We start from the raw sequence: 25,062 nt of genomic DNA on the forward strand, positions 1-25,062 counted from the left end.
ATTCGATCTCGCTTATAGGTTATTTTTTGAATAATGGCTAGGAGTGAAGTTAATATTTAAAAAAATAAATAAAACATTTCTCTAGTACTTTTAATATAATATTATCAGTGTTAAGTTGGTGTTAACTGCATGATGGTGTAATTGTCTTATTTTGACCATTCTTTCATTTAATCTTTCTTATTAATTTAAATTGCATTTGCAATCTTACTCGTACTCGCCACCTTCACCAATTCCAACTTAAATAAGATTGTGAATTTGTAATGATGAGAAATTATTAGATCTAAAACTTGGTCATCTATGTTCGATTTATTATTTGGTTAAAAAATTATATTTTATCATTATAAATATACTTTAGCTCTTGTTGATCCTTCACACTATTCTTTTCACTTTTGTGACTCTTCTTTTCAATTGTACATGCATCCTTAAGTTTCTTTTGCATTATTTTAAATTCATGAAAAACTAATTGATGAACTGTAAGTTGGCACTTCAGAAGGGCAAGCATTCATAAGGTTCAATTGACTCTATTATTTATCGATACCATACCTAAAACTTAGTGCTTCAAGTATAAAATTTTTTTAGGTTCAACCTCGATAAGAAGGCAAGTTTCTCAATACCTTTTATAATAAGAAGTTGTATTTCTACAAACATGTTTTAACTTAGCTTGCCACAACCAAAATGAAAGGAGATTTCCTATCTTTTAGATTTTTTAGACTCATCCCAACCTAGATTATGCATAACTCCTTTGCTAGTTTGATTCTAGTGATCTCTAATTATATTAGGAAGGGGGCCAATCTAGTGTACTATTAACTTCTTCCTTCATCTTTTTATTGTTAAAGCTTTTAAGGATGGTTGCATCCAATTCTCATTTATTGATGGTGAATGATTAGATTTGCAAAAAAGTCAGAGATTTAAAGGGGATATTATATTTGTAAGGTCAACAATCCACTAGTTGATGCCATGTGAGTTCCCTCTTTGAGGTCAACATAATATTTTATAGTTAATTAATAGTGAGATATTGACATGAGTGAATAACATTTAATGAAAAAAAAATGAAAACAATATTTTTTAAAGAAAATATCAACCTAAAAAATTGTCTAACATGTTGAAATGACTCACTAGTTTTTTTCAAAAAAAAATTAAGTTTTAAAGTGAATATGTGAGTAACATTTGATGCATGAAAATGATAGTTATAATATTTTTTTTAAAAAAGTAATATATTAAATGAAGATCTTGCACCATTGTGTCTAGCTTGTTGGAACAATTTAGCTAAACACAAACATATTTCCTAACATTTAAGAAAGTTATAATTTTAAAGATAATATGCTTTACTTTTTTTTTTAAGAATAGTCTTGCCCCTCTATGGTTCCCACTCAAGGTGAAACTTGTTTCTTTTCATATATTTTTCTTCTCCAAAGTATGATAACTATGGTACGTGCACATTAAGAAACATTGCCCAAAAATATTTTTAATGCATGACTTGATTAGTACAAAACACAAAGTAGTCATATATGCTATAAATTGATTTGATTCGACTTGATACTCATATAATTTGAATATCATAAAATGAGGGGGGTTATACAATGAGTGTCAATATCATTTAAATTTGGGATTGTTTATTGTTTCTCACTTTCACTACTTGGTATTATGAAAAAAATATAATAATATTATGCTACCTCCTTCCCCCAACCATCTGTCCTACCTTAAAAGATTTAATAGAATAAATTAATATTCATGATTATTAATAAATTTTTCATAAGACAAACTTGATAAATATTGCATATCTAAGAAAAATACAATTTTATTAAAATATGTTTTGGTAAGAAAAAAGAGTGGATTTGAGAAAAAAACTTAATACTCCTAGGCACAACAAACTTTTTTGATTCCTCAATATATGGATACCGTAAAGTTAAATTAAAAAAAGAAGATTTTTAACTTGAAACATTTTATTCCTTCCCTAAGAATCAATAAAAAGAAAGTCCAATTTTTTTTTGTCAAAAGATAGTCTATTTGATAAACAATTTATGCGCTATGTGTACACACATGATAAATAGTCTCTTAGAATATAATTGATGTGTAATTTACATCTTCTGCGTGCACACACAGTCTTCATCTCTTCCCCCTTAAAAGAACATGTAAAGATTTGCAAATTTTGAAAATACTGAATAAAAGTTTGTTGTAATAAGTCTTTAATATTTATATATCATTTAAAATTTATTGCAAATTTTAATACCATGGGCTATGCCAGGACTTTAATAACCATTAGGTATCTTTGCTCCCATGTTAGAACTTCTTCTTTTCCATTCTTATGGTAGCTATTTATGTCTTTGCTAGTTGTAGAGGATTTTAGGAGCCTCCAACTTGTGAATTACTTGCCATTTTTTTCCCCCTCCTCTAACTTCAACATTCCTTTTTAATCCAATCCTTTTAAAGCCCTGGCTAGAGAAATACATATTTTTGAACTATCAACCATAGTGGATATTGTTAGCCCTAAGAGATTCAAAGCTCATCACCATGATTTAATGATAATAAATTTATGTGTGGATGTTACAATGTGATAATTAAGTGTTGCAAGTAGATTGATTTTATGGTGTAATACATTATGTGTGTAGAGTGCACAAGTATTTCCTCGGCAAAAGAAATTATGGAATGCAAGATATATATATATATATATATATTGCATTCCATAATTTCTCAGCAAGAAGCAGGTGTCAATCAATGATGGTTGACCATGGCCAGAGGTGATGGTCGGCGTTGGACGACATTAACGGTCGGATTTAGCCGGAAGCAGCGGGTGTAGGAGGCAATTACAACCGGAGTTGGTCAGAGGCAGCGGCGGCCGGAGTTAGCAGGCAATGACAAGAAGGCTATAAGAGGCGATGGAGGCTCGAGGCGGAGACAACCCGAGTTAACTGGCCATGGTGGCAACCTAAATTGGTCGGCTACTGCTGTGTTGTACAAAGTTGGCCAAAGGAGGTGGCGGCTGAAGTTCGCATGAAGTGACGATGGTTGGAGTTAGCCAAAGGGTGATTGTGGTCAGAGGGAGATGGTGGCTAGATTTAGCTAGAGACGATAGCCAGAGTCGGGTAGAGTTGGCGATCAAAGTTAGCTAGAGGCGATGACTAGAGTTGGCCAGAGGCGGGGCCAGAGCTGGCCAGAGGAAGTGATCGGAGTTGGCCGGAGGGGGTGATGGTTAGAGTTGGTAGACATCTATAGGAGCAAGAAGCCTTTGGTGATTAGCTGCGGGCAACAAGAAGTGATCGGGTACATGAGGTCGATGGTGGTCGACGATGGTTGGCAGTTGCTGGAGTAGGAGGCTGAGCGTGGTCGGAGGTTTGTATATGACTGCAACAACTAAAGGTGTACGCTAAATTGTCAGTGCATGATTCTGGACTACAACTCCCCCTTCTCCAGGCTCTGGCCTCCCTCTTGCTCAAGGTTTAGTCCACTCCTCAAAAAGAGAGCAGAGCTCTATTTATAGAAACCAAGATGCAAATGTAAAAAGAATCCAAACCACTATAATCAGATGAGCTAAAGAGATCCCCTTAATCGAACAATATATGATGAACATTTGAGTGCCTTAATGATGTCGAAACTTAGTGATCTTTGACTCGTTAGATTTGTCTTATCAAGACTTTCGATTTGACTTTAAGTTTGCCAAATTCATAACTTTTTTAACCTTCCAATCATGCAAGGGAAAGCTTCCAAAAGTGATTAAATAGCTTGATCCGGTCTGAAACTAACCTATATTGGATCGATTTTAGTACTATTGAGTTTGTCTCATTAAGCCGGTCTACTTGACTATAAGTTTGCTAAAATTAGAATTTTGGGTTTCTTTTAATTAAATTTTGAATGAATCTTACTCAAAAAGTTATTTTAAGTTCCGTGTCATTCCTCGAAATTTATATCAGTTGATAAGAATTTATTGATGAAATATCAAACTTAATAGAGTTATGTACTTGAGATCTAACACTATCATTATATATATATATATATATATATATATATATATATAAATTGGCCGATTTGAAGGTATATTCTTTGTCGAATAATAAAAAATTAGGCAGCATGTCAGACTTGAGGTTATTTCGTGCACTTGCAAGGGGTGGTCTCACATGCTGCAGTTCGTGCTGTGATTGTGAAGAGCATTTAATGGCCTGAGAATCCCAAGGTTGACTTCGTTGTCTAAGCGCGACAGCTTCATTATTATGTACTTGAAGCCCAGAATCCTTAACCAGATCCTCCGTTTCTCATTTAATGTGAGTTTGCTGAATTCCCCATCTGAAAAATGTTAACTATGATTTCACACCAGCGGGAAAGCCAGTTTGGACTGTTTACATTATAATGGCCTTAGAAAATGCCCAAAAAGATATATCTTTTGTCTAATCAGAATATTCATTTGAATGGGATCATCTACAATGAGAGATTAGCTCATTAGATATTGGTAGATCGTTTTCTGAATCACAAATTAGTTGAAATTTGTTCGAATCAAATGCAAGCTTGAAGTTGGTTGTATCTTTAATTGAATCATGGTTTAAATTTGGTTTGAATAAGAGCAAATCTCCGCTCAAATGCCACATTTCATCCTGCAAACACGACATCTCGTTTGAAAAGCTCTATGAGCTTGCAAATTAAGGCGTTGTTATGGAGCTTGTCGGGGAGGGGATAATAGGTCTGATGGCATGTTCAAAGATGGGTTTGCTTGATAGGCATCACGAGACCAACATTCTTTGAAGAATTGAAGATAAAAAAGAAGGTAATATTGGTCAACAACATACAAAGAGATCAATAAGAAGCATCACATGATCGTTATTGGGAATACATTATTAAAAAAGGCATCACAATAGAGGTTGCAGGAGAAGACATCTAGAGCTTCATGACACACTCAAAGTATGTTTAACCTAGATGGTCTTATGGTAATGCATTGTGTGCAAGAGAAGAGGAGGTTATGAAAAAGTCAACACAACGTCGATGATGTTTGAAAGATTCTCAAAAAAAGCATAATGTCATCTAGGACCTATGAATGAGAATAGGGTTTCATGTGAAGGGAATGCTAGAAATGAGATTCAAACCTTTATACGGGATAAGTTTGAATGTCGTTTGAACTAGTTTCAAACCAAGGTTCAAATTATTTTAAAGCAATATTTGATTTAGGTTTGAACAATGGTTTTTATCACGTTAAAGTTTAAATTTGTTCAATTCAATTTGTTCATGTGAACTTATATAATTAGCCACGAATATGATAAGGGATAATTTTTTTCAAAGTAACTTACAAATATTGTACACCGAAATGCACGATGAGGAATGACGATAAAAATATGTCTACATAAATGACCAAACTTAGCGTAGAGGCATTCACCTAGCTTAAAGGTTTTCACCGAGCTCAAGTGGATTTGTTGAGATACCAACCTATCTTAGAGGAATATATGTAGCAAAAAACTTTCAATCTATTTAGAAAGATACCAAATCAAAGATAAAGTTAGATAACCTTATATATTCAAGTGATTGCCTCACCCATTTTGTAATAAAGGTCTCAAAAACACTTGCCTTAATAGTCATCCATGCTTAAATTCCTAGAAACTTGACTATACCATCCATATTGTAGTAACAATCTAAACATATATTTACTTCTCTCTTCTTTTTACATAATTTTGATGAGAAACCAAAATATCACATAAATAAGAGGTCAATAGAAGAATGCAAGGAGATTTAGAGTATTTGGAGAATTGAACTTTGGTGAATATAATTATTAGAGCATCTATGACTCTTTTTTTTTTTCTATTCTCTTCTTTGCTTTAATCGTGTTGATCTTATAAGTTCATGTGTCATCCACAAATGGATTTGGATTCAATATTTTTCCATGTATGACGAGCATGCAAATTTGTTAGAAACACAAGAATATATATTATGAAAAGCTAATCACTTAAAGGGAAATGCATCATATACTATGGAGAATCAATAATACGCGACATATAGTCAAATTGTAGAGTTGGAGAAGAGTGTCATTTTGATGATTTAGTATAATTTAGAATAACTTCTTTTACATCTCTTATTGATGGATATCTCATAGGCTCCAAGTAGGAGCAGTTATTTTGGGAGTCAAATAAGTGAAAAGTGAGGGATGTGATGGATCTGAGGAAGACCTTGATGACTTCCCAAACTATCATATTATTTGGGTTTATGTTTTAGAAGTGGTATTATTTGATGTTTCAATCCTATCAATTTTATTATTTATGATTTACACTTGCATGATACGCAATCATGCAAATAACCTACAAAGATAGGAAGATTTAAGTCGTATCAAAGATTTTATTATTTATGGTTTACACTTGCATGATACGCAATCATGCAAAAAACCTACAAAGATAGGAAGATTTAAGTCGTATCAAACGACGACATCAGAATCCTAAAAAGATTTAGGACTTATATTACATAACATGGTTGTACGAAAGCCTAGGGCCAGCCTTCTTTCAAAAAAAACTCAAAATTCCATCCAATTTCCCCCCCAAAAGTCACATCTTTTAACACGAAGAGACAAGTCCCTTCATCCAAGAGACATATCTCTTCGTTGAAGAGTTTTTGCAAAGTGTCTAAATGCATTGAACCACTCCATAGAACGTTTGAATTGTTTGAAGTCTTCAAAAACTGCTAAAAAATAATCACGAACTGCCTTACTCCGTCTTAATTCTTCTCCGGCGCTTCTAGTGCCTCTGACACCAACCTAATGAAGTCCGCGTTGTTTTATGGATTCTAGCGCCTCAGGCGCCAATTCTGGCATTTTTGGCGCTTCTTCTCTAAAAAATGGAGCCTCTGACGCTAGCTTTCTAGAAAATGATGTCTCTGGTGCCGGGATCATGAAAATCTCTATTTTGGCTCTAAATTTCCTCATTTTTGCTACTTTTTGCTCCAAATGCTTAAAATTGATATACTTGCAACAAAAACATGAAAATACCTTTTTTTAAAGTGTAATATCATCAAAATAAATATAAAATGTATAAATAAAATAGTACATTATTTTGGTGTATCACTCACCTTGGCCAACAATCCTCAAATCTTTTTCAAACATGATGTTGCATATGCTGATGAAGGATACTGTACATAACGACTTTAAAAAAACACAATAATCTATATGAACCAGAATGCAATCCCCCTCCTCATAAATGTTGATGATACAACTGTTGGGCACATAGTACACTAGCAAGGCAACAATAAAACCATTCTTTTAACCATTTGCTTAATCACTTATGGCATCAGATCCACTTCATCATGTCTTATGTTGCCTGCGAGATTAATCTCACTGTCTGTAGTGAAGTTGTAATAGTAACCACACTGACTAGTGATCCATCATTTTCCTCGCATCCATTTCTATGATTCAAAATACGTTCTTCTCCTTAAGCGACCTGCCTGACCCAAGTCTCTGAGGTCAAAAACGCAATCCATTTTCCTTCTCTGCTCATGCTCCGAGAAGATGTTGGTATGCAATTACAATCCTTCAAGAATGTTAACATATTTTCCTTGTATCAGCTCAAAATGCTCAACACTTTGTCTGCGGAAATTCTAGAATCTTTCAAATTCATCTTCGGGAATAATCTATAGTCGCTCCGGCTATAAAAACTTAGAACATATGGTTCAACATCTTGCTGATCTCTGGGCCTCGAGGAGCATTACATTCCCTGCTACCTCACAAGGCTCGGTTGGCATATACTCTAGCAAAAATGGCTCCACAGTTGGGACCATCTCCATTTTTCTCATCGAAGATCAAGGAATAGTATCCCCTACTGGCTGATCTGGAATCTGGACCTCCTCCTGTAAAGTTGAAACATCTATTGAAGCTGCTTCTCCAGTCATTCTTATTTCCAACCGGTCGAGCATCCACTGCTTGTGAAGGTTCACATTGCGACGCTGTGTGCAAGACAACGACACTTTCTTGGGTGGACTTGGTGGGACTCCCTTCAACGGAGCACTCATGAGCTTCCCATCTGTGGTTAAGACCATGGATTGTATATGTCTGGTCCTTTCTGTCAAACAACTAGTTCTTATAACTTCAATTCCATTGTCCTCAAGCTTTCTTTTTCTTCATGGCGGTAGTATTTTCTTTACTTTAGAATATGAGCATTGTTTTCAAACCTTCTATCTCCTCTGAACTGGCCACGTTCAGTAGGGGTCCATCCGAGTCCATCTTGACCTGCTCGAAGTCCAGGTCAAAACCTATGATGGTGCCTTGTGCCACCTTTCCTTTGTCAAGTGCGAGATTGATGTCATTTCTGAAGGAGAAATCAGCTAATGTCCAGACATTTCCATGTAGAATATAGGAGAAAAGTCAGTGAACTAAATTCTAATTTGAACAGAAATAATTGGTTGTTATTAATCATCATTTTCTTTAAAATCGTGAATATATTTTATTACAGGTGTATACATTTTTTATATGGTTAATTTTATAAATTTTCAGATTTTAGTGCAAAGAAATTTTACTTAATTTATGAAAAAATCTTTTTATTATTTATATTACAAAACATTTTATTGGTCCCACACACAGATAAAAATTGTCACACCAACATTTCTGAGGGGGGGGGGGGTAAGTATTGTCTCTGAAGTTCGTTCCCTGAAATACCATGATGCGTAATACTTCTTTAGATATCGCCCATTGATTAGAAATATAGACATTTCACCCTGACAATCCACCAACTAATAAGATCCTCTAGAGTAGACCTTCTCGATCACAAACGGTCCCTCTCAAGTTGGTTCAAAATTTCCCCCTATCTTGCGTTGTGCAAAAATGGGTCTTCTGAGAATGAGAACTAAATCACCAATTTTGAATGTTCTTAGGCGGACCAGTTTGTCGTGGGCCTGTATCATCCTGGCTTGCCACAACTCTAGATTCATCTATGCTGTCAGTCGCTTCCCTTTGAGGCTTTCTAATTCCTCGAGCCTGAGTTTGGCCTTTTCTTCTGATGTAATCTTGTTGGTTAAGCAATCCTGAGAGAGGGTAATTGTATTTTCAAGGGGAGCACAACCTTAGACCCGTACACTAGAGCGTAGAGTGTAGATTGAGTTGGAGTTCTATAAGTCATCCTGTATGCCCACAACGCCTCTAGTAACCATTCATGTCATCCTCTTTTATTGTCGTCCAACCTCTCCTTGAGAAAGATGAAGAGAACTTCCTCTTGCACCCTCAAGCTCTCACCAATAGCCCAAATCTGAGAAAGGTGATGAATGAAGGTTTCTAGGGGAGAATGGGGTGGAGAGGTGTTGGTAAACCAGCCTCCCCCAAGTAAATCCTAAAAGTGCCCATTGTTTTTGCCAAAAAAAGATAATTGGTGGTACTTAAGTTATTACAAAAAGGGGTTAATCCACTATCTTTTTATAAGCCCACGAAGATCTTCTCAAATGCAAAAATAAGCTGCAAATTTGGATTCTAGATGGCTCACTTCCCTAGGATTGTCAAGCCAAAATTTAAAACTTCGGCGAGTCGGCATGGTTAAGCTAGTCTCAGGTGCAGTTATGCTACTCTGTCGATGGGGGTCGACGTGGCGTGGTCATGTTGTTCCATGGTGTAATTATGTTGTGGGCTTTGTCTTGCAGCGTGGTCACGACGAAGGAGGCTCCGAGTAACATGAAGGAAGGTCTGACTTGTTCACACCATCCTACTGCGTTATTATGTCATGGGCTCTATCTTGCGGTGTGGTCACACCAACTTCGAGTGTGGCCATGAAAAAGGTAGTCACTTCAAACTCTATAGGGAGGGAGTACAAGTAGCCACACCCAATTTGGGGGTGGCCACGCCAGACCCTTAAGTTTATTTATTTTTTCATTATAGCTTCGGATGCCCGCTAATGCGCCACATGACACAAAAAGCTCTTAATGATCAGATAGGACCACACATGCCTTTGAATGATTGTTCGGCTTGCCCTATAACAGGAAACCATCACAGATCAGTGGTAGTTGTTGTCGAGGATGATCAAGATAGGGTAAACCCTAGTCCTTAGACGGAGTGCTTGACCTGATAGTCTCCTTGAGCTATGCGAGGGCACGTGTGAGTGTCGTATGCACACACAACATCACAAGGGCATCAGGTACTCGTGACATAAAAAATTGATGCCAACAGTCACATGTGAAATGTCATGAAGGGCCTACAAATAGTGAAACCAAATGCGCTCGATGGTAAATTGAACTCGGCTTATTAACCTCACATAGGATCTAGAGTTGATGATGAAGTCGTAGCTAACATTCATTACATAACGTAAAGAAGGACCTACCTCTAATTGTTTGACAGAACGTGAAGGATCTTTTCCATTAAAAGAAAACCTTCATGAAAACGAAGGTTTTCCCTCAAAGATATAGCCTTCACAATCTAGGGATCGAGGATCAAAGGAATTCTTTATTCTCTATAACGAGGTGGCTTTAACCCATTCATCAAGGGATGAAGCTGCCAAACAATCACAAGATTACTAAGCTCCCAGCTGATTAGGCCAATGTGCTAGGGATTGAGGAGAACTCTCAAGGATTCGTTGGGGCTAATCAATGAAAATGACTCCATAATATATCGGTCTTCTATGAAATGTAATCTTAAACTTAATTCTCTAACATCATACCTTAAATGGCTTAGTATGAATGAAATTGCAAGAGTATGGAGGTTATATTACCTGCATGATGATTGAAGGTGTGTTCTCTGGGCTTGATCCTAGCTCTAACCTCACACCGATGAAGATAGTTTCACTTCTTCTCCAAAGATGGAACAAGCTCTCCTTCTCAAGGAAGAATACTAAGGAAGCTTCAAGAAAATCCTCCATGTTCCTCTATTTTCTCAAAAAATGAGACTACCGATGAAGAAAATAGTTGAGAAGTAGTAGAGCATAAAGAAGATGAAGAGAAAGAAGAAGAGACTGGAAGAATTCCTCAAGAAGCCTCAAAAAACCACACACAAATCTCCAAAAGTCTGTCCCCGCACCTTTCTAAATTCTCCCATAATGAATATCAACCTCTCGCAATACCTGCAACATTTTCTCCAATACAACTATGCTTTTCTATGATGTCCATGGTGTCAACACCGCTCAACCGCCTCTTCAAATAGTATGCACCCAAAAATAAAAAACAATTCTTTTAACCTTTAGTCTGTACCACAAATAAAAAAAAACAGGTTAAAAGAGTTAATTACCCTGCAGGGAAGGCACGCTGGTCTCCTCCACTTCTGACTTACCGCAAAGTTTTAGTGACAAACTGAGTTGGGCGCATATGCACTCGAGAATAGGCACATTTGCACCAAAGAATGAGCGCTTTTGTGCCAAATTCTCTATCTTGGACGAATATTGGGCGTGTCTATGCACCAATGGGTGTGCTTATGCCCCCTCCTATTTTTAGGAGCGAAACAAAGGGTGTTGGCGTCTATGCGCCAAATAGGTCGTGCATATGTGCTACTTCTTCTGTAAGAACACATAATAGAACTCAACATAAGTGTTGGGTCCTATGCATCAAAGGAAGTATATTGTAAGGTGCCCATGGGGTGGTGTCTACTTAAAAAAAAATCTTTTCTTTTTCCAGCCCTCGTTGATGCTCTATGTGGAGGATTCTTGTGGACCTTAGAACCATTGGGGGACATCCATGAATAGAAATAAGTTCTACCACATCGTGGTGGACACTGCGGTGCTCCTTATTTAACAAAAATTGCAGCTTGGGGTCGAGGGCAACCGGGATTGTCCAAAACCCAATTTTATGCCCGAACGCTCGTTGAAGGGGTTTAACTTATCTGAAAGCTACGAGAAACCAATTCTGACTTATCGCAGGCAAAAGTGAAAAAAAAAGGTTAAAAGAGTTAATTACTCTGCAGGTAAGGCACGCTGGTCTCCTCCATTTCTGACTTACCGCAGAGTTTCAGTGACAAACTGAGTTGGGCGCATATGCACCCGAGAATAGGCACATTTGCGCCAAAGAATGGGCGCATATGTGCCAAATTCTCTATCTTGGATGAATATTGGGTGTGTCTATGCACCAATGGGTGCGCTTATGCCCTCTCCTCTATTTAGGAGCGGAACAGAGGGTGTTGGCGCCTATGCGCCAAATATGCCATGCATATGTGCTACTTCTTCTGTAAGAACACAGAATAGAACTCAACATAAGTGTTGGGGCCTATGCATCAAAGGAAGTCTATTGTAAGGTGCCCATGGGGTGGTGTCTACTTAAGAAAAAATCTTTTCTTTTTCCAGCCCTCGTTGATGCTCTATGTGGAGGATACTTGTGGATCTTAGAACCACTGGGGGACATCCAAGAATAAAAATAGGCTCTCCCACATCGTGGTGGACACTACGGTGTTCCTTATTTAACAAAAATTGCCGCCGGGGTTGAGTACAGCCGGGACGGTCCAAACCCCAATTTTTTGCCTGAACGCTCTTTGAAGGGTTTTCACTGATCTGAAAGCTACTAGAAACCACATATCCTTAAGATACCTTAACTCAAAAATGAACATTTTGGAAGTTTAAAACTGGGGATTTTGGTGCCGACGGGCGTACTCGATCCCCGTGAGGGTGGACTGGTCTAAACCATGGTTTTTCTGAAATGCGTGTGGGAGGAGGGTTCTGTGATTGCCCTTGACCACGGAAGGCTCCAAGCGGATGGAGCATGGCCTTTAAACACTAAAGTGGACATTAAATATGTCCCGTGTTAGAATTATCTTCACACAACAGTGAGCCTTCCCAGGTAGCATTGGATCAGTATCAATCTTAGTTTCGTGTTGGAGACATGTAACAGGCGGTCTTGATGAATGGCTTAGATTACAAGAGATTGTGAGGGAGTGAAATACAATCTCGTAACATTCAAGAGGACATCCCACACATGCGGCATTAAAAAGTGATGCCAACAAACGATCAACAATTTGGCTTAAATAAGCAATGCCTAAGTTGATTTTTTTGAAATGCAACCTTAAAAATGACATTGACTGAATTCCCCATGTCAATTAAAACACTCTATCTAGTAGTTGATAATTATAGTCGTGGTGACTTTAGTGTCACTGATTGAATTTTTGTTTGTTGTCTAATTTTTCTCAATAAAAGTGACTAGTGCTACTTCAATATGAGAGGCTTTGGCATGTTCGCTGAGTTTAACTCAACATATTAGACTTGTTTGTGGTTGTCCCATTTCGGCGGCTTGTACAATGCTGGTTAAGTAGTTTGTTTGAGCTATGAGAAATTCATTTTATATATCCTTCATGGCAACCTTCCATTATCTCCTCATTAGATTGGCAAAAACAAAACTAAGTTAATTTTTTTACTTGTATCAACTGCTCTATCAAAATCCCAAAATATAGATAATCTTCTATTTTATTTTTATGATCTATATGAAATATGTAATACTTAAATGTGCAAGCTCTCACCCTCACGGGTGTGGGGAATTTGAAGATATACTTAATTTGTATGCACTCTATTAGCTCGGCGATAAAATATTAGTGAGTAACAACCCAATAGTGATAAATAAAGGGGATCTCTCTTTGAGGTATCAATGAGTGAAGATCAATGTAGCTTCATTTAAATGGATTTGCATACCAGTGGCTCTCATTGTCTCTCAAACTATTGCGCCCTTTCATGTCAGCTTGGATAATCCCATTAGTCTTTTTATCTTTTCTTTACACCCTTGGGTAGGCTTAACATAAACAAAAGTCTTTCTATAGGTCATATGTACGGGCACATTTCATAGATACATGAATCCTTTTTCTCCTATTGTGTCCTATTTAATGTCATATTTTCATTTAATTATTAATATCATTTTTTTATACAATAAGCCGAAGTCTTTCTAAGTCTACCTCTGTCTTTCTTAACATAAGTCAAACTGAAATATCTACTCTCCAAATTGAATCATTACAGGTAACATTTCATAGGTTATTGGAAGAAAATGGTTCAACCATATTATTTTCTTAAGCATTCATTTTTGTGACTATTGGCTCGATCGAGCAGCTCTACCACTATATGCCAAAAGTGTGTTTGAATTAATGTTCTTTTAGGTCTGAAGTTAGAGCAGCTCAGACAACCCCTGGTTCAATGCCCATGGATTCCAACCATTTCCTCTAAAACCTTCCCGTCAAATTTTTGACTGATTTGCCATACTTTGCCTAATTTTTACAAGAACCTACAAATTCCATATCTACTTTTGAGCACTAGTACATTTAGTGACCTGCATACTATTTATCTGCACAAAACAAGTCATTACCCCCTTGCATAAGGTGCAAGAATCACCCAAGAGATGCCCCTCTTTAAAAGGACAAAAATATTACCAATGATATCCATATATGCTAATTGATATAATTGTGGTTACATTGTGATGAATGCCACAATACCACAATAATAACATCAATCCACACCTATCTGCACTCATTATCATTTTCTATCCGTTTAAAAGAGAAATAACTTGCAAGGCTTTGCCTTGTTAATGTCAGAAAATGAAATATCTAGCTCTAAATAAGCATCATGATCATTTGGATGCTCATAACCTCAACTCTATGCTCATCGCACCTTTCAAAATCTTAGATTTATACTCTTTCTTATTTTCTCACTCAATTACATACAAAATTCAAAACAGAAACATGATCATGCTTCAAATAGCAGAATTGGTAATTACTTCATGAAATGCTTCAGTGATACAAGAGAAGGAAACTCTGAACGCAAACTATTTGAGGCCTCAGTTTCAATTGACATCAACAGGAACTTCCAACTAGCCATTTCCACAGCTATACTGAAAGTTATCAGAAACAGGGTTACAGCTTAGACTACTTCAGTCAGATTAGTCAAAAAAAAACTTCTACGTAGGATACTTTAAAAAATACAATAAAAAACACAAAAAAAAGGGGATGAACTTTTAACGATTGGCGTTTCATCTGCTTCAATACAGCAAGTTTCTTCTGCTTCAAAGGCCCAGTAATATATAGTAGACTAGTGTGATAGGGAGAGCAATAAGCATGCCAAATATAACCCTGCAAGAAACATGCGCAATAAAAAAAAAGGTTAAAAATATATTTCACATTTCACAAAGCCTAAAATGCAGCATGAAGAAGATTCGAAGTTAAACCCTGTGCTCAGGATGTCAGGATGCACATTGTACTCCTTTGCAAAGACAAAAGGAACAATCCCTTGTGGTAGAGCAGCCTGCAAAAGAAAAAAAAAATTAAACATTTAAATCATAAATCTATTAATCTAACCACTCTATTCCAAGCAAAATTACCAGAAACTAAAGTCAGAGATTCAAGCATTATTAAGAATCAATACCTGCACAATAGCAATATGCAGGAGAACACCTCTAAGCCCAACAGCAATGGATGCCGCCGCCATCACCGCTGGGCCAGTCACAAATCGAACAGCCATAGCAAATGAAGCAACTCCATTCCCACAAGCAATAATCCTTGGCTGCAAAGCCATGAACAATCCTGCAAAAACCACAGAAAATACTCTAATACAAACAAGCACTTCAGTAAATTAAGGTTTCGATGTCAAAATTCAAACTTGTGAAGAGATCTACCAAGGCTAAACATTGCCATCCCAAGTCCTGCATCAGAGAGTATCGATATCGATCGAGCAATGATGGCAGGCATCTCAATCTCCCACCTATCAGAATAACAGCAATACACAAATGTTAAAACAATCTATATAGCACAATTATTTGGTTATCATGAATGGATTACAACCTGAAAGAAACCAAGGACCAAGTGAGACCAATAAGACTGGAGTAGGTATTGGGATTCCTGATGAGCTTCCTCCAGACCATTATCAGAATTAACCTGGTCATTACACTGGTTGGCGGCATTGCAGCCGGTTTCAACTCCCCGCCGCCACCTGTCCTCGGGTGCAGCTCTGTGGTCGAGTTTGATCCCAATTTCGACAAGCTCGGCATGTCTCGCTCTAAAGCATCAGCACCATGGGCAGTCGGTTGGTTTCTGAAACTGAAATCTTCTCTGCTATACTCATTATAAGCATCGCTTCCATCTGCTATCAACCAAATACAAATGCATCAACCAAAAAAATCAACTTTGAAATAGTTTTTCTGTAAAACCATGCAAAGAGACAAGATCAAAAGAGCAATGTAGTGCGAAGAGACAGCATTTGGATCCACAAACAGACATGAAAACACAGATGAAATCTTGTTAAAGAGTAAACCTTTCTGGTGACGGTGGTCGCCCATTTGAGCCACTCTTGCGTGCTCCCCTGCAAAATCTCCGCCGCGAAAGACATGGATGCCGCCCTCCGAGACAGGAGACGCACTTGAGCTCCAAACAAACATATGCAAATCTTTTCCTCCTTCGCATGAGTTCCCCTTCTTCCTAGCCCCTACCGGCGAGAATAAGCCACTAGCCGGCGGAGGAGGATACACCGCCGGAACACCATTCACTCTCGTCGCCGGAGCTTCTTCATCAAAACCCAAGTTTCCAAAATTTGAATGCCGCGCGCTGCCACCTGTACAGATCTTCTCTTTACCATGGAGTAGAAATCTGTGTGATTGAAACTGGAGCCCCTCGGCGTTGGATTCCGAGAAGATTGCAGAGAGTAAATCTCAGCGTTTGTGAGGTTAGATGGCCGGGGGGTAACAGAGTTCATACCATGTGAGCGCCTGGAGAAGATCTCAGAGCGAGAGCTTGTGGACTTGCGAACTGTTACACGGAGCTTACCGTCTTCTCCAACCTCGGCCTCGGTTTGAAGCGGCTCCTTACCGTCTAACGATATAATGTCTGAGTCAACTCGGAAGGAGATAATGGATCCGGCTGTGTCTGGAAACTGCTCTGCGATGAGAAGCCGAGCTCCCCTGTACTCAAATAGGAAGAGCATGAGAGTATACCAAATGATGCACTGGAGAACGACAATCTGAACCATTAGGCTTCCAGAGTCCGGTCCGTACATTCCTTTGAGAAGAGGAATGCCCATCACGAGGGTGTTTGGGAGAGTGGAGAGGGAGAAGAGAGTGATAGCCCACTCAAGGCAGCCGCGGCGGCTCAGATTAGCCCAGAAAGTGAGAGCACTGAGGACGATGAGTTTCTGCAGAGTGTCGGCGGCGATAAAGCGGTAGTTCATTGCGTAAGGGTTGTTGGTGGATATGAAGTGGAAGGAGAGTAGAGGAACGGCGAAGAGAGCGACGAAGCGATTGATGCCGGAGCACTGGTCAGGAGAGAAGATCTTCCACCACTTGACAGAGCCGTAAGCGAGGATCATGGCGACATAGAGAGGAACCACAGCGGTGAGGACATGATAGAAATCAGCCGCTGTGATCATTTTGGGAGAAAGATGAAGTTTTTAAAGTGAGGAAGGGGAGGCGAAGAGCCGGGCTTTAAGCCTTTTCTGTGAAATAGAGAAGGGTAGCAGTGTGAGGGAGAACAAGCGGAGTACGATTGTAACTGAAAAAAAGTTGGCGTCTTTGAGGTACGAAAGGAAGCAGGGGAGCTGAGACAGCTGGTTTTTCTTTCAGAATCCAAGAGCTGGAACAGAGATGGACAAACACAGGTGGCGGACAGCAAGGCAGGAGGATGAACGCCTGGTGGTTATGGTAAAAGTAGTCACAAGAAATCGACTTTGTAGCAGAGGAGATCAGCCCATTTCAGTGTTAGCTGAATGAGACTCTGTTCGATGGGGAAGGCCTACAAGAACTGTGAGTTGTTGAGAAAGAAGAAGAGCTGAGTCAGTAGAAACAGGGGCAAGGGGAGGGCAAGGGAGGGGAACGACGAATTTATTTCACATATCTCAATGTTGGAGTTTTTAATGGCAGACAAGAAAGAAAAGATCGGTTTTTAAGAGACGTCGGGAGTTGGGGTGAGCTCAGGCTCTGAGGCTTTTGTCTCAGTTGGAATTGAATGGGGGGAGATTTTAGCCAGCAGGATGGATTTTTTGAGGTTTGCGAGAAACTTTATTGTAAAAAATTGTAATGAGACTATTTAATCAAAAGTTTAATCCTAATTATTTTAGGGCTCGTTTGAGGCAACTTATAAGTGCGGGCGGTGCCGTACTATTTGGTTCGCACGTTTCGTCAGCTTATCTGAAACCGCATTTGAGTTTTTATACTAAACAAAGGTCTTGGGCTGAACCCCGTGGCCCGCCTGCGGGCTGCATTTCAGGATAAACAGCTTATCCTGAAGAAGGCCTTGGGCTGAACCCCGTGGCCCACCTGCGGGTTGTTTATCCTGAAACACACAAGTTGCCACAAACACAACCGTAATTTTTTCTAAGGTTTTTGAGGCAGCATAATATACATTATTTATGTATTATAATTGAGAGAATCCTGAACAGAGAAGAAGAGCAAATAAATAGAGATGAACAGAAAAAATTATATATGCATTTTAGCATATTTTTAGTCATTACATGAAGCCTGATTTTATAGAGATTGAACAAACTTGAAAATAAAAGTGAAGGGTAAGTAAATAAAAAGACTAATACAATATACAATATATATATATATATACTATTTGTTGTAAGAAATTCTTGTAATTAAATACTAAATGCTCGACTGCTGTTACAAGAGAAGGATGGAAAAGGGGTTTTTTTCCTCAGAGATCACAATTATGTTTCTTTACAATCTTTCAACCAAATGATCGGCTGAGTGGATGGTGTGCTTGCTTGTAAGAAGCCTATGGCATGTGGCAGGTAATAATTTTGTGAGTAGATCAGTTCGTTGGTCATCGGTCATGATATGTTGTAGATCAAGGTGTTGTAGCTTGAGGTGATCATGAATAAAGTGATAATTGACCTCGATGTATTTTTTGTGTGCGTGGAAACTGGATTGGAGGCTAATGTTATTGTCAACGTGCCAATGCAGTAGAGTTTGGTTGGTCTTAATTGAGTTTCGGCGAGTTCCTGAAACAATCTTCAAAGCTAAAATATTTGTATTGTAACTACGACTAGCGCCCTGCACTCTACTTCAGTTGATGAACGAGGGGCAGTTGGTTGTTTCTTTGAATTCCATGAAATCAGATTAAGGTCTAAATAAACACAATAGCCTGTAATTGATTTCCTATTATCAGCATGATTTTGCTTAGTCTGCATCAGCTTATGCATGTAGTTCAAGGTTGTTGAATTTAACTATTAACCCATGATTTAGGGTTCCTTTTAAATATTTGAGTAGCCTTTTTAGCATCTAAAAATGTTGAGTATTTGGATTATGCATGTTTTATCTTAAAAAATTAACTGTAAAAGTAATATCTAGATGTGTTACGATGAGATATTATAATGAGCCAATTAAATGTCTGAAACGGTGTGAATCAAACAATGGTTAAGGATTATTATTGATTGGTGTGTAGATAATGGAGTTAAAACGAGTTTTGAAATGAGCTATTAGCTTGTTTTAACCAAACATTTATATAATTTGTCTATGTAAGAAATAACCTTGATCATTTTTGTTTATTTGCAAACCTAGAAAAAGGAAAAGTTGATCAAGTTGTTTTAAGTAAAAGTGAGCTATTTCCGGTTATCAAAATATCAACTAATATATAAGAACAAAAAATTGAGTGCGATCATGTTGATAAATGAGTAAGAAAGGGTAGCTTTGCTTAATTGAAATTTTTGATTAAGAAGTAAACTGGAAAATGTGGAATACCATTACCTTGGTGCCTATTATATTCCGTAAATGGTTATTTGCAACTTACATACATGATAAGGTTATTGATTATCAATGAATCATGAGGGTTGTGACATATATAAAGTGTCATCTAATTTCCTATGCAAAAAGGCATTGAAAACGTTTGGTTGTTGAATTTTTCAGTTTTCTATAGTGGGTAATGTTATTAGCATATGATTGTGGAGAACTTAACAATAGAACTAAACATTTCATGATAATGTCTTGTTGTTGCTTGAAACATGAGGCTACAATGCGTGCTTTATAGAAATCAATACATCTTTTTGGTGTTATTTAATTTGAAGGCTCCATTTGCCTCCCAAAATCGTTTGATTGGTTGGTGGAGGGACAAGAATCCAAGTGCCTTGTTGTTAGAGAACCATGAATTCTTCAGACATGGCATTTCTCCAGTGGGAATGAGCAAAGGCTTGTTTGAAAGTAATGGGGGTGTTTATTTGATGTTGATGTAAAATGTTAAAAATTTTTGTGGGTTTTAAGTTACTCATTTTGGAACGGGTAAGCATGGAATGTGTAACGGGAATAGAAGAAGTGCTAGGAGGAGGTGGGTAATTCATATTAGAAGCTGGAGAGAGAGAGAGAGTTTAAGAGTTGAGGGGAGAAAGGAGTGAGAGTATTTGTTATGGTATGACTCATATACCATATAGGGACAGACGATGGAACAAAGCGGAGCAAAAGAATCTATCCAATTCGGAAAGTTACGTTATGTGGGTTGGGGCTATACGGTACGGGAGTAATTTGGAAATTACATATTGTACGGTAGGGTTTACTCTAGGATTATAAATAAACCTGTTTGTAATCCTAGGTCTTTGAGAGAGTTGAAACTTGTATTTTGTATTCATTTCTGAATATTGAAAAGGAAGTCGTCCTTCTGCTCCCGAGGATGTAAGCATCTTATCTGAACCTCGTTAAATCTCTGTGTGTTCATCTAGATTTGTGTTGATTCTTGTTTTTCTTCGCCCTAATTTCTCAACAAGTGGTATCAGAGCGAGGTTCAAGGATAGGGAAGAAAAATTTTGGCGGCGCAGGAATAAAGAAGATTTTTGGCCGAGGAGTTTGGCTAGCACGTCAGATTCGGCGCAGGAATTTGTTTCAGTGATTTGGCAGAGGAGTTTGGTGGCTAGCGCGTCAGATTTGGCGCAGGAAGTTGCTTCAGTGAATTCGACCAAAGCAAGGTTCGCGACAGTTCCGATACGCCAAAGAGGAGTTCGGTGGGACAAGGATTTTGGCGCAGGCTTCGTTTTTGGAATCGCGAGCAAAGCAGATTTGCATGTTACTGCGAACAGGCACAAAGGTTTTGACACATTTTGCAGAAGTGTTGCAGAGTTCTTCTGATTTCTCTACCGTTCACGACAGACAAAGGTTGTGAGCAGTTTGGCGACAGCTTCGGGAAATTGGGCAACACTACAGTTCGGACGGCTCGGCACTGGAAGGACGGGGTTTCAGTGCAGCAGTAGAAGAAGAAGAGTTCGCAAGTTCGCGGTACAACATGAGAGTTTGCTAGTTCACGGCTTCGGTACAACAGGAGAATTCATGAATTGCAAGAAGTCGCGATTGGCAGCGACAAGGTTCTTACAGAAGGCTGTTGGGCGGAAGGGAGGAAAGGAATCTTTCCTTTTGTGCGTGGATCTGAAAAGGAAGGAAGTTTTGCAAAGGAAGGTTCGACGCATTCGTGAAAGGGGTTCTCTTGGAGGAGAAATTGGAAGGAATCTTCCCATTTGTTTCCTTTGCTGGTTCGATCCTTTTCCTTTGGAGGCTGCTCGATTGGATTGGAAGGATCGCTATTTCCTTTGTTTCCTTTTGCTGCTGTGAAAAAAAAAATCTGGAAGGAATTTTTTCATTGCTGGTTGCGGAGAACTGGAGGCAGGATTTTCAAAAATTCCTTTAGCTCGAGGGGAGGCGACGGAATTGGAAGCGAAAATCCTTTGTGGGTACGTAGGAGGAATTCCGATTTGTAGTTGTGGGAACAAAAATTCTTTTGAAGGAGGCTGTGGAAGCATAATGGGAAGGAAGAATTTAGAGGAATATTCCTTTGCTGAAGGCGCTTTGGAAGGAATATTATTTGCTTAAGAATAATTCTGCTGGGAGGCGGGAGATTAAGACTTTCCTTTGCTGGGGAGGTCCTTTGGAGGCGGGGATTCGAATTGTTCTCTTGCTGGTTCGTGGAGGCAGAATATTGTTTCTTGAAGCGGAAGAATTGCACGATTTCTGCGATTTCCTTTTTTTTGCTGCTGCGGTAAAATCTGGAAAGCGGAGATGGAGCTTTTCTGGAAAGAAAGCGGAGAAAGAGCCTTTCTGAGAAGGAAATCAAAGTTTTTCTGGAAGGAAAGGGGAGCATTTCTTGGAAGTTTAAGGAAAATGATTTCTGAGAAAGTTTAATCAAGAAAAATTTAATTAAGGGAAAGTCCTTCTAGAAAACTTAATTAAGGATTATTTAAAAGATTTGTGACATCTTTGTCTAACCTACTTTGGGTATGTAAGAAACTCCATGATGTATTTCTCCTAAGGGGCTGAATATTCGCAAGGTGAATAAGAAAATAATTTTTATTTATCTTAATAAATGCTCGCATTCTATTTTGATGATAATATTATTTTCCTTGGCTAAAGGTTTCTATTTAGTTTATGTCTTGGAGTTGATTGGAGCCTTCGGTTATAAGTTTTGTTAGTTATGATTCATAATACCAGAATTTGGAGTCTCTTGGAATTTAGTGGGTTGAGATCAGCAAGGGCATAGCAGAAGCATGGTGGCCCAACCAACATTGGTACAGGTGTAACTCCCAGGTATCTTTTCTCCTAAGGGGCTGGATATTCGCCAAGGTGGAGATTTTTTATGGTATGAATCATAATCATATACCATATAGGGACAGACATATAGGGACAGACGCTGGAACGAAGTAGAGCGGAGCGGAAGAATCTATCCAAATCATGAAGTTACGTTATGTGGGTTGGGGCTATACGGTACAGGGGTAATTTGGGAATTACATATTGTACGGTAGGGTTTGCTCTAGGATTATAAATAAACCTGTTTGTAATCCTAGGTCTTTGAGAGAGCTGAATCTTGTATTCTGTATTCTTTTCTGAATATTGAAAAGGAAGTCGCCGCTCTGCTCCCAAGGATGCAGACATCTTTACCGAACCTCGTTAAATATCTGTGTGTTCTTTTGTTTTTCTTCTCCCTAATTTATCAACAGTAAGGTTATTTGTTTCAGCTTCTGGGTGAGGATGGTGAGAGGGTGAGTTGGAGGATTGAGTGGGTATGGTTGAAGTAGGTATTAATAGTGATAAGAATGGTTGAAATTGAGAGGAAGTTGGCTAAGGTGTAAAGGAGTGGAGGTCTTGGTAGGGAAATTGAGTTTCTTTAAATTTAATGTGTTGACAAAACAATACTTTTTTGCTGTGAAATGTCATAGCAGTGATATCCTATATGTTGATTGTTATAGCTCATGAAGATATATATAGGTGCTTTGGGAGTTAATTTGTGAGTGGGAGAGCGAGGATTCCAAGGAAAACATGTGTAACGAAATGTATATATGTGTTGATATTCGGGTGGTCCCTTGAATAAAAGGTGGAAGGGAGATTGGTTTGATGTGTTGGTGAAAGGAAGACTATTAAATAAGTAAACAGTTGTGCTGACAGCTGCCATCTAGAATTGGAAAAGTAATTTTATATGATTTAACAAGCTTCTAGTTGTTTCTATAATATATCTATTTTTTCCTTTCCGCTATATCATTCTTTTTTATGTGTGTACGGGCAGCTGACGTGGTGTTGGATGCCATTGTTTCAAAGATATGTTTGAAGATAAGTTGTTATATATTCACTGCCATTCTCTGATCTTAAATATTTAATGTTTATATTAAATTGATTGCATAATTATTTGTGCAGGGAGATGAAGTATGAATAAAAAATATATTTAGGAAGTAACGGAAAGCACCAATAGTAGTGAAAGAAATCATCTATGAAGGTAAAATACTACTTGTAACCATTAATAGAGGGGTTGAGAAAACATACCCCATATATTAGTGTGTAACATGTCTAAAAGATTATATTCAGTAGTGCTACAAACAAAAGGCATTTTGTGACTTTTGTTTTGATAACATTTAATACAAGCAATAGTAGAGGGAGAAATGTTTAGCTGCAAATGCATATGAGAAATATGTTGTAGAACTTTGGCATGAGGATGACCCAACCTGTTGTGCCAAAGAAAGTTGTGCTTGAGTGTTGTTAGAGCAATGACTGGATACAACCCATTATGTGCTAGTCCCCATAGAAGTGTTTTCTGAGTAACTTGATTCTATATAATGAAGCCATTAGCATCAAAGATAATAGAGTAGTTGTTATCCTGAGCAAGTTTATAAACAAAGATTAAATTGTGAGAAATTTGAGAAACACGTAAAAGAGAGGAAAGAATACGCTTATGGCCTAGTGTGGGTAATAAACCAACACCTACATGAAATATCTTGATTGCTTGATCATTTCCAACAGAAATCTTGTCTTGTCCTGTGCAAGGAATCAGTTTTGGAATATTTTCAATATAAGGGGTGAGATGAGAAGTAGCTCCTGAGTCGATGACCCATTCTTGGTTCTTGGGAGATAATGTGGAAATAAAAGCAAGCTTTTGATTCACATTTGTTGGCTAGTATTGTAAGTTTGTGTGGTGCCAACATTGGGCAATTATATGCCCTTTCTGGTAGCATATTTTACAGATGATGATAACTTTATTTTTGTCGTTGTTGGTAGATGCCAAGCCTTGATAGTTGAAAGGAGTTTTAGACGGAGATCTAGAGTTGTAATTCTTAGTCTTGTAGTGAAGAAGAGCTTGTTTTGGGGGGTTCTTGAGACTTTCAGTAGTAAGTTGCTTTCTTCACTATGAATTAATGAACAAAATTCTTCCAGTGAAAGAGGTTGCAACTAAGTATGAATTGTAGTTTTGAATCATTTGATAATTAGAGGATAGACCATTAAGAATATATAAGACAATATCTTCTTTATCAATGTTGGATCCGATTGTTGCAATGTTGTTAACCATAGTTTTGATAATTGTGAGGCATTGCGTCATATTGTTTGTTCTCATTGTGGCGCTATGCAACTCATTTTTAAGTTGTATACCCTGAGACCTATTAGCGGCCTTGATATTTTGTTCCTTTAATACTATCTTAAAATAAATATAAAGTTTTTTTTTTTTAAGTTCGTTTAGAGTTTAGCTATGATGTACAAACACTTCTAACTAAAGAATTATGTAGTGTCATACGCTTCCAGGCCACCGATATGCGCCCGACAAGCCTCAAACATGTGTCAGACATTTCCCCGACGTGTCTAATTTAATAATATTTAAATAAAAATTATCATATGTGTGGGTGTCAGACACGTACCTTAAATTAGTGAATCAAAATCTTTTAAAAAACATTTTTTAAACATCTATGGATAAATCTTTATAATCAACTTTTTCTTCCAAAATCTTTTCTCATATAAGAGCTTGAGCGG

At 37.9% G+C, this 25,062-nt stretch overlaps 1 protein-coding gene across 1 annotated transcript; it reads right to left on the minus strand.

The window, feature by feature from the left end:
- Nucleotides 1–14,518: 14,518 nt before the first annotated feature.
- Nucleotides 14,519–17,802, minus strand: LOC110029973 (probable auxin efflux carrier component 1b). The gene is given in 7 exon segments (XM_020732487.1): nucleotides 14,519–14,950; nucleotides 15,046–15,122; nucleotides 15,243–15,400; nucleotides 15,493–15,578; nucleotides 15,659–15,956; nucleotides 16,128–16,419; nucleotides 16,422–17,802. Coding segments are annotated over 7 exon segments (1,791 nt in total). The 5' UTR covers nucleotides 17,235–17,802; the 3' UTR covers nucleotides 14,519–14,883.
- Between the last annotated feature and the right edge of the window lie 7,260 nt (nucleotides 17,803–25,062).

The sequence above is a fragment of the Phalaenopsis equestris genome, unplaced genomic scaffold, assembly GCF_001263595.1.
Source record: "Phalaenopsis equestris unplaced genomic scaffold, ASM126359v1 Scaffold000618, whole genome shotgun sequence".
In the NCBI taxonomy this organism is placed as follows: Eukaryota; Viridiplantae; Streptophyta; class Magnoliopsida; order Asparagales; family Orchidaceae; genus Phalaenopsis; species Phalaenopsis equestris.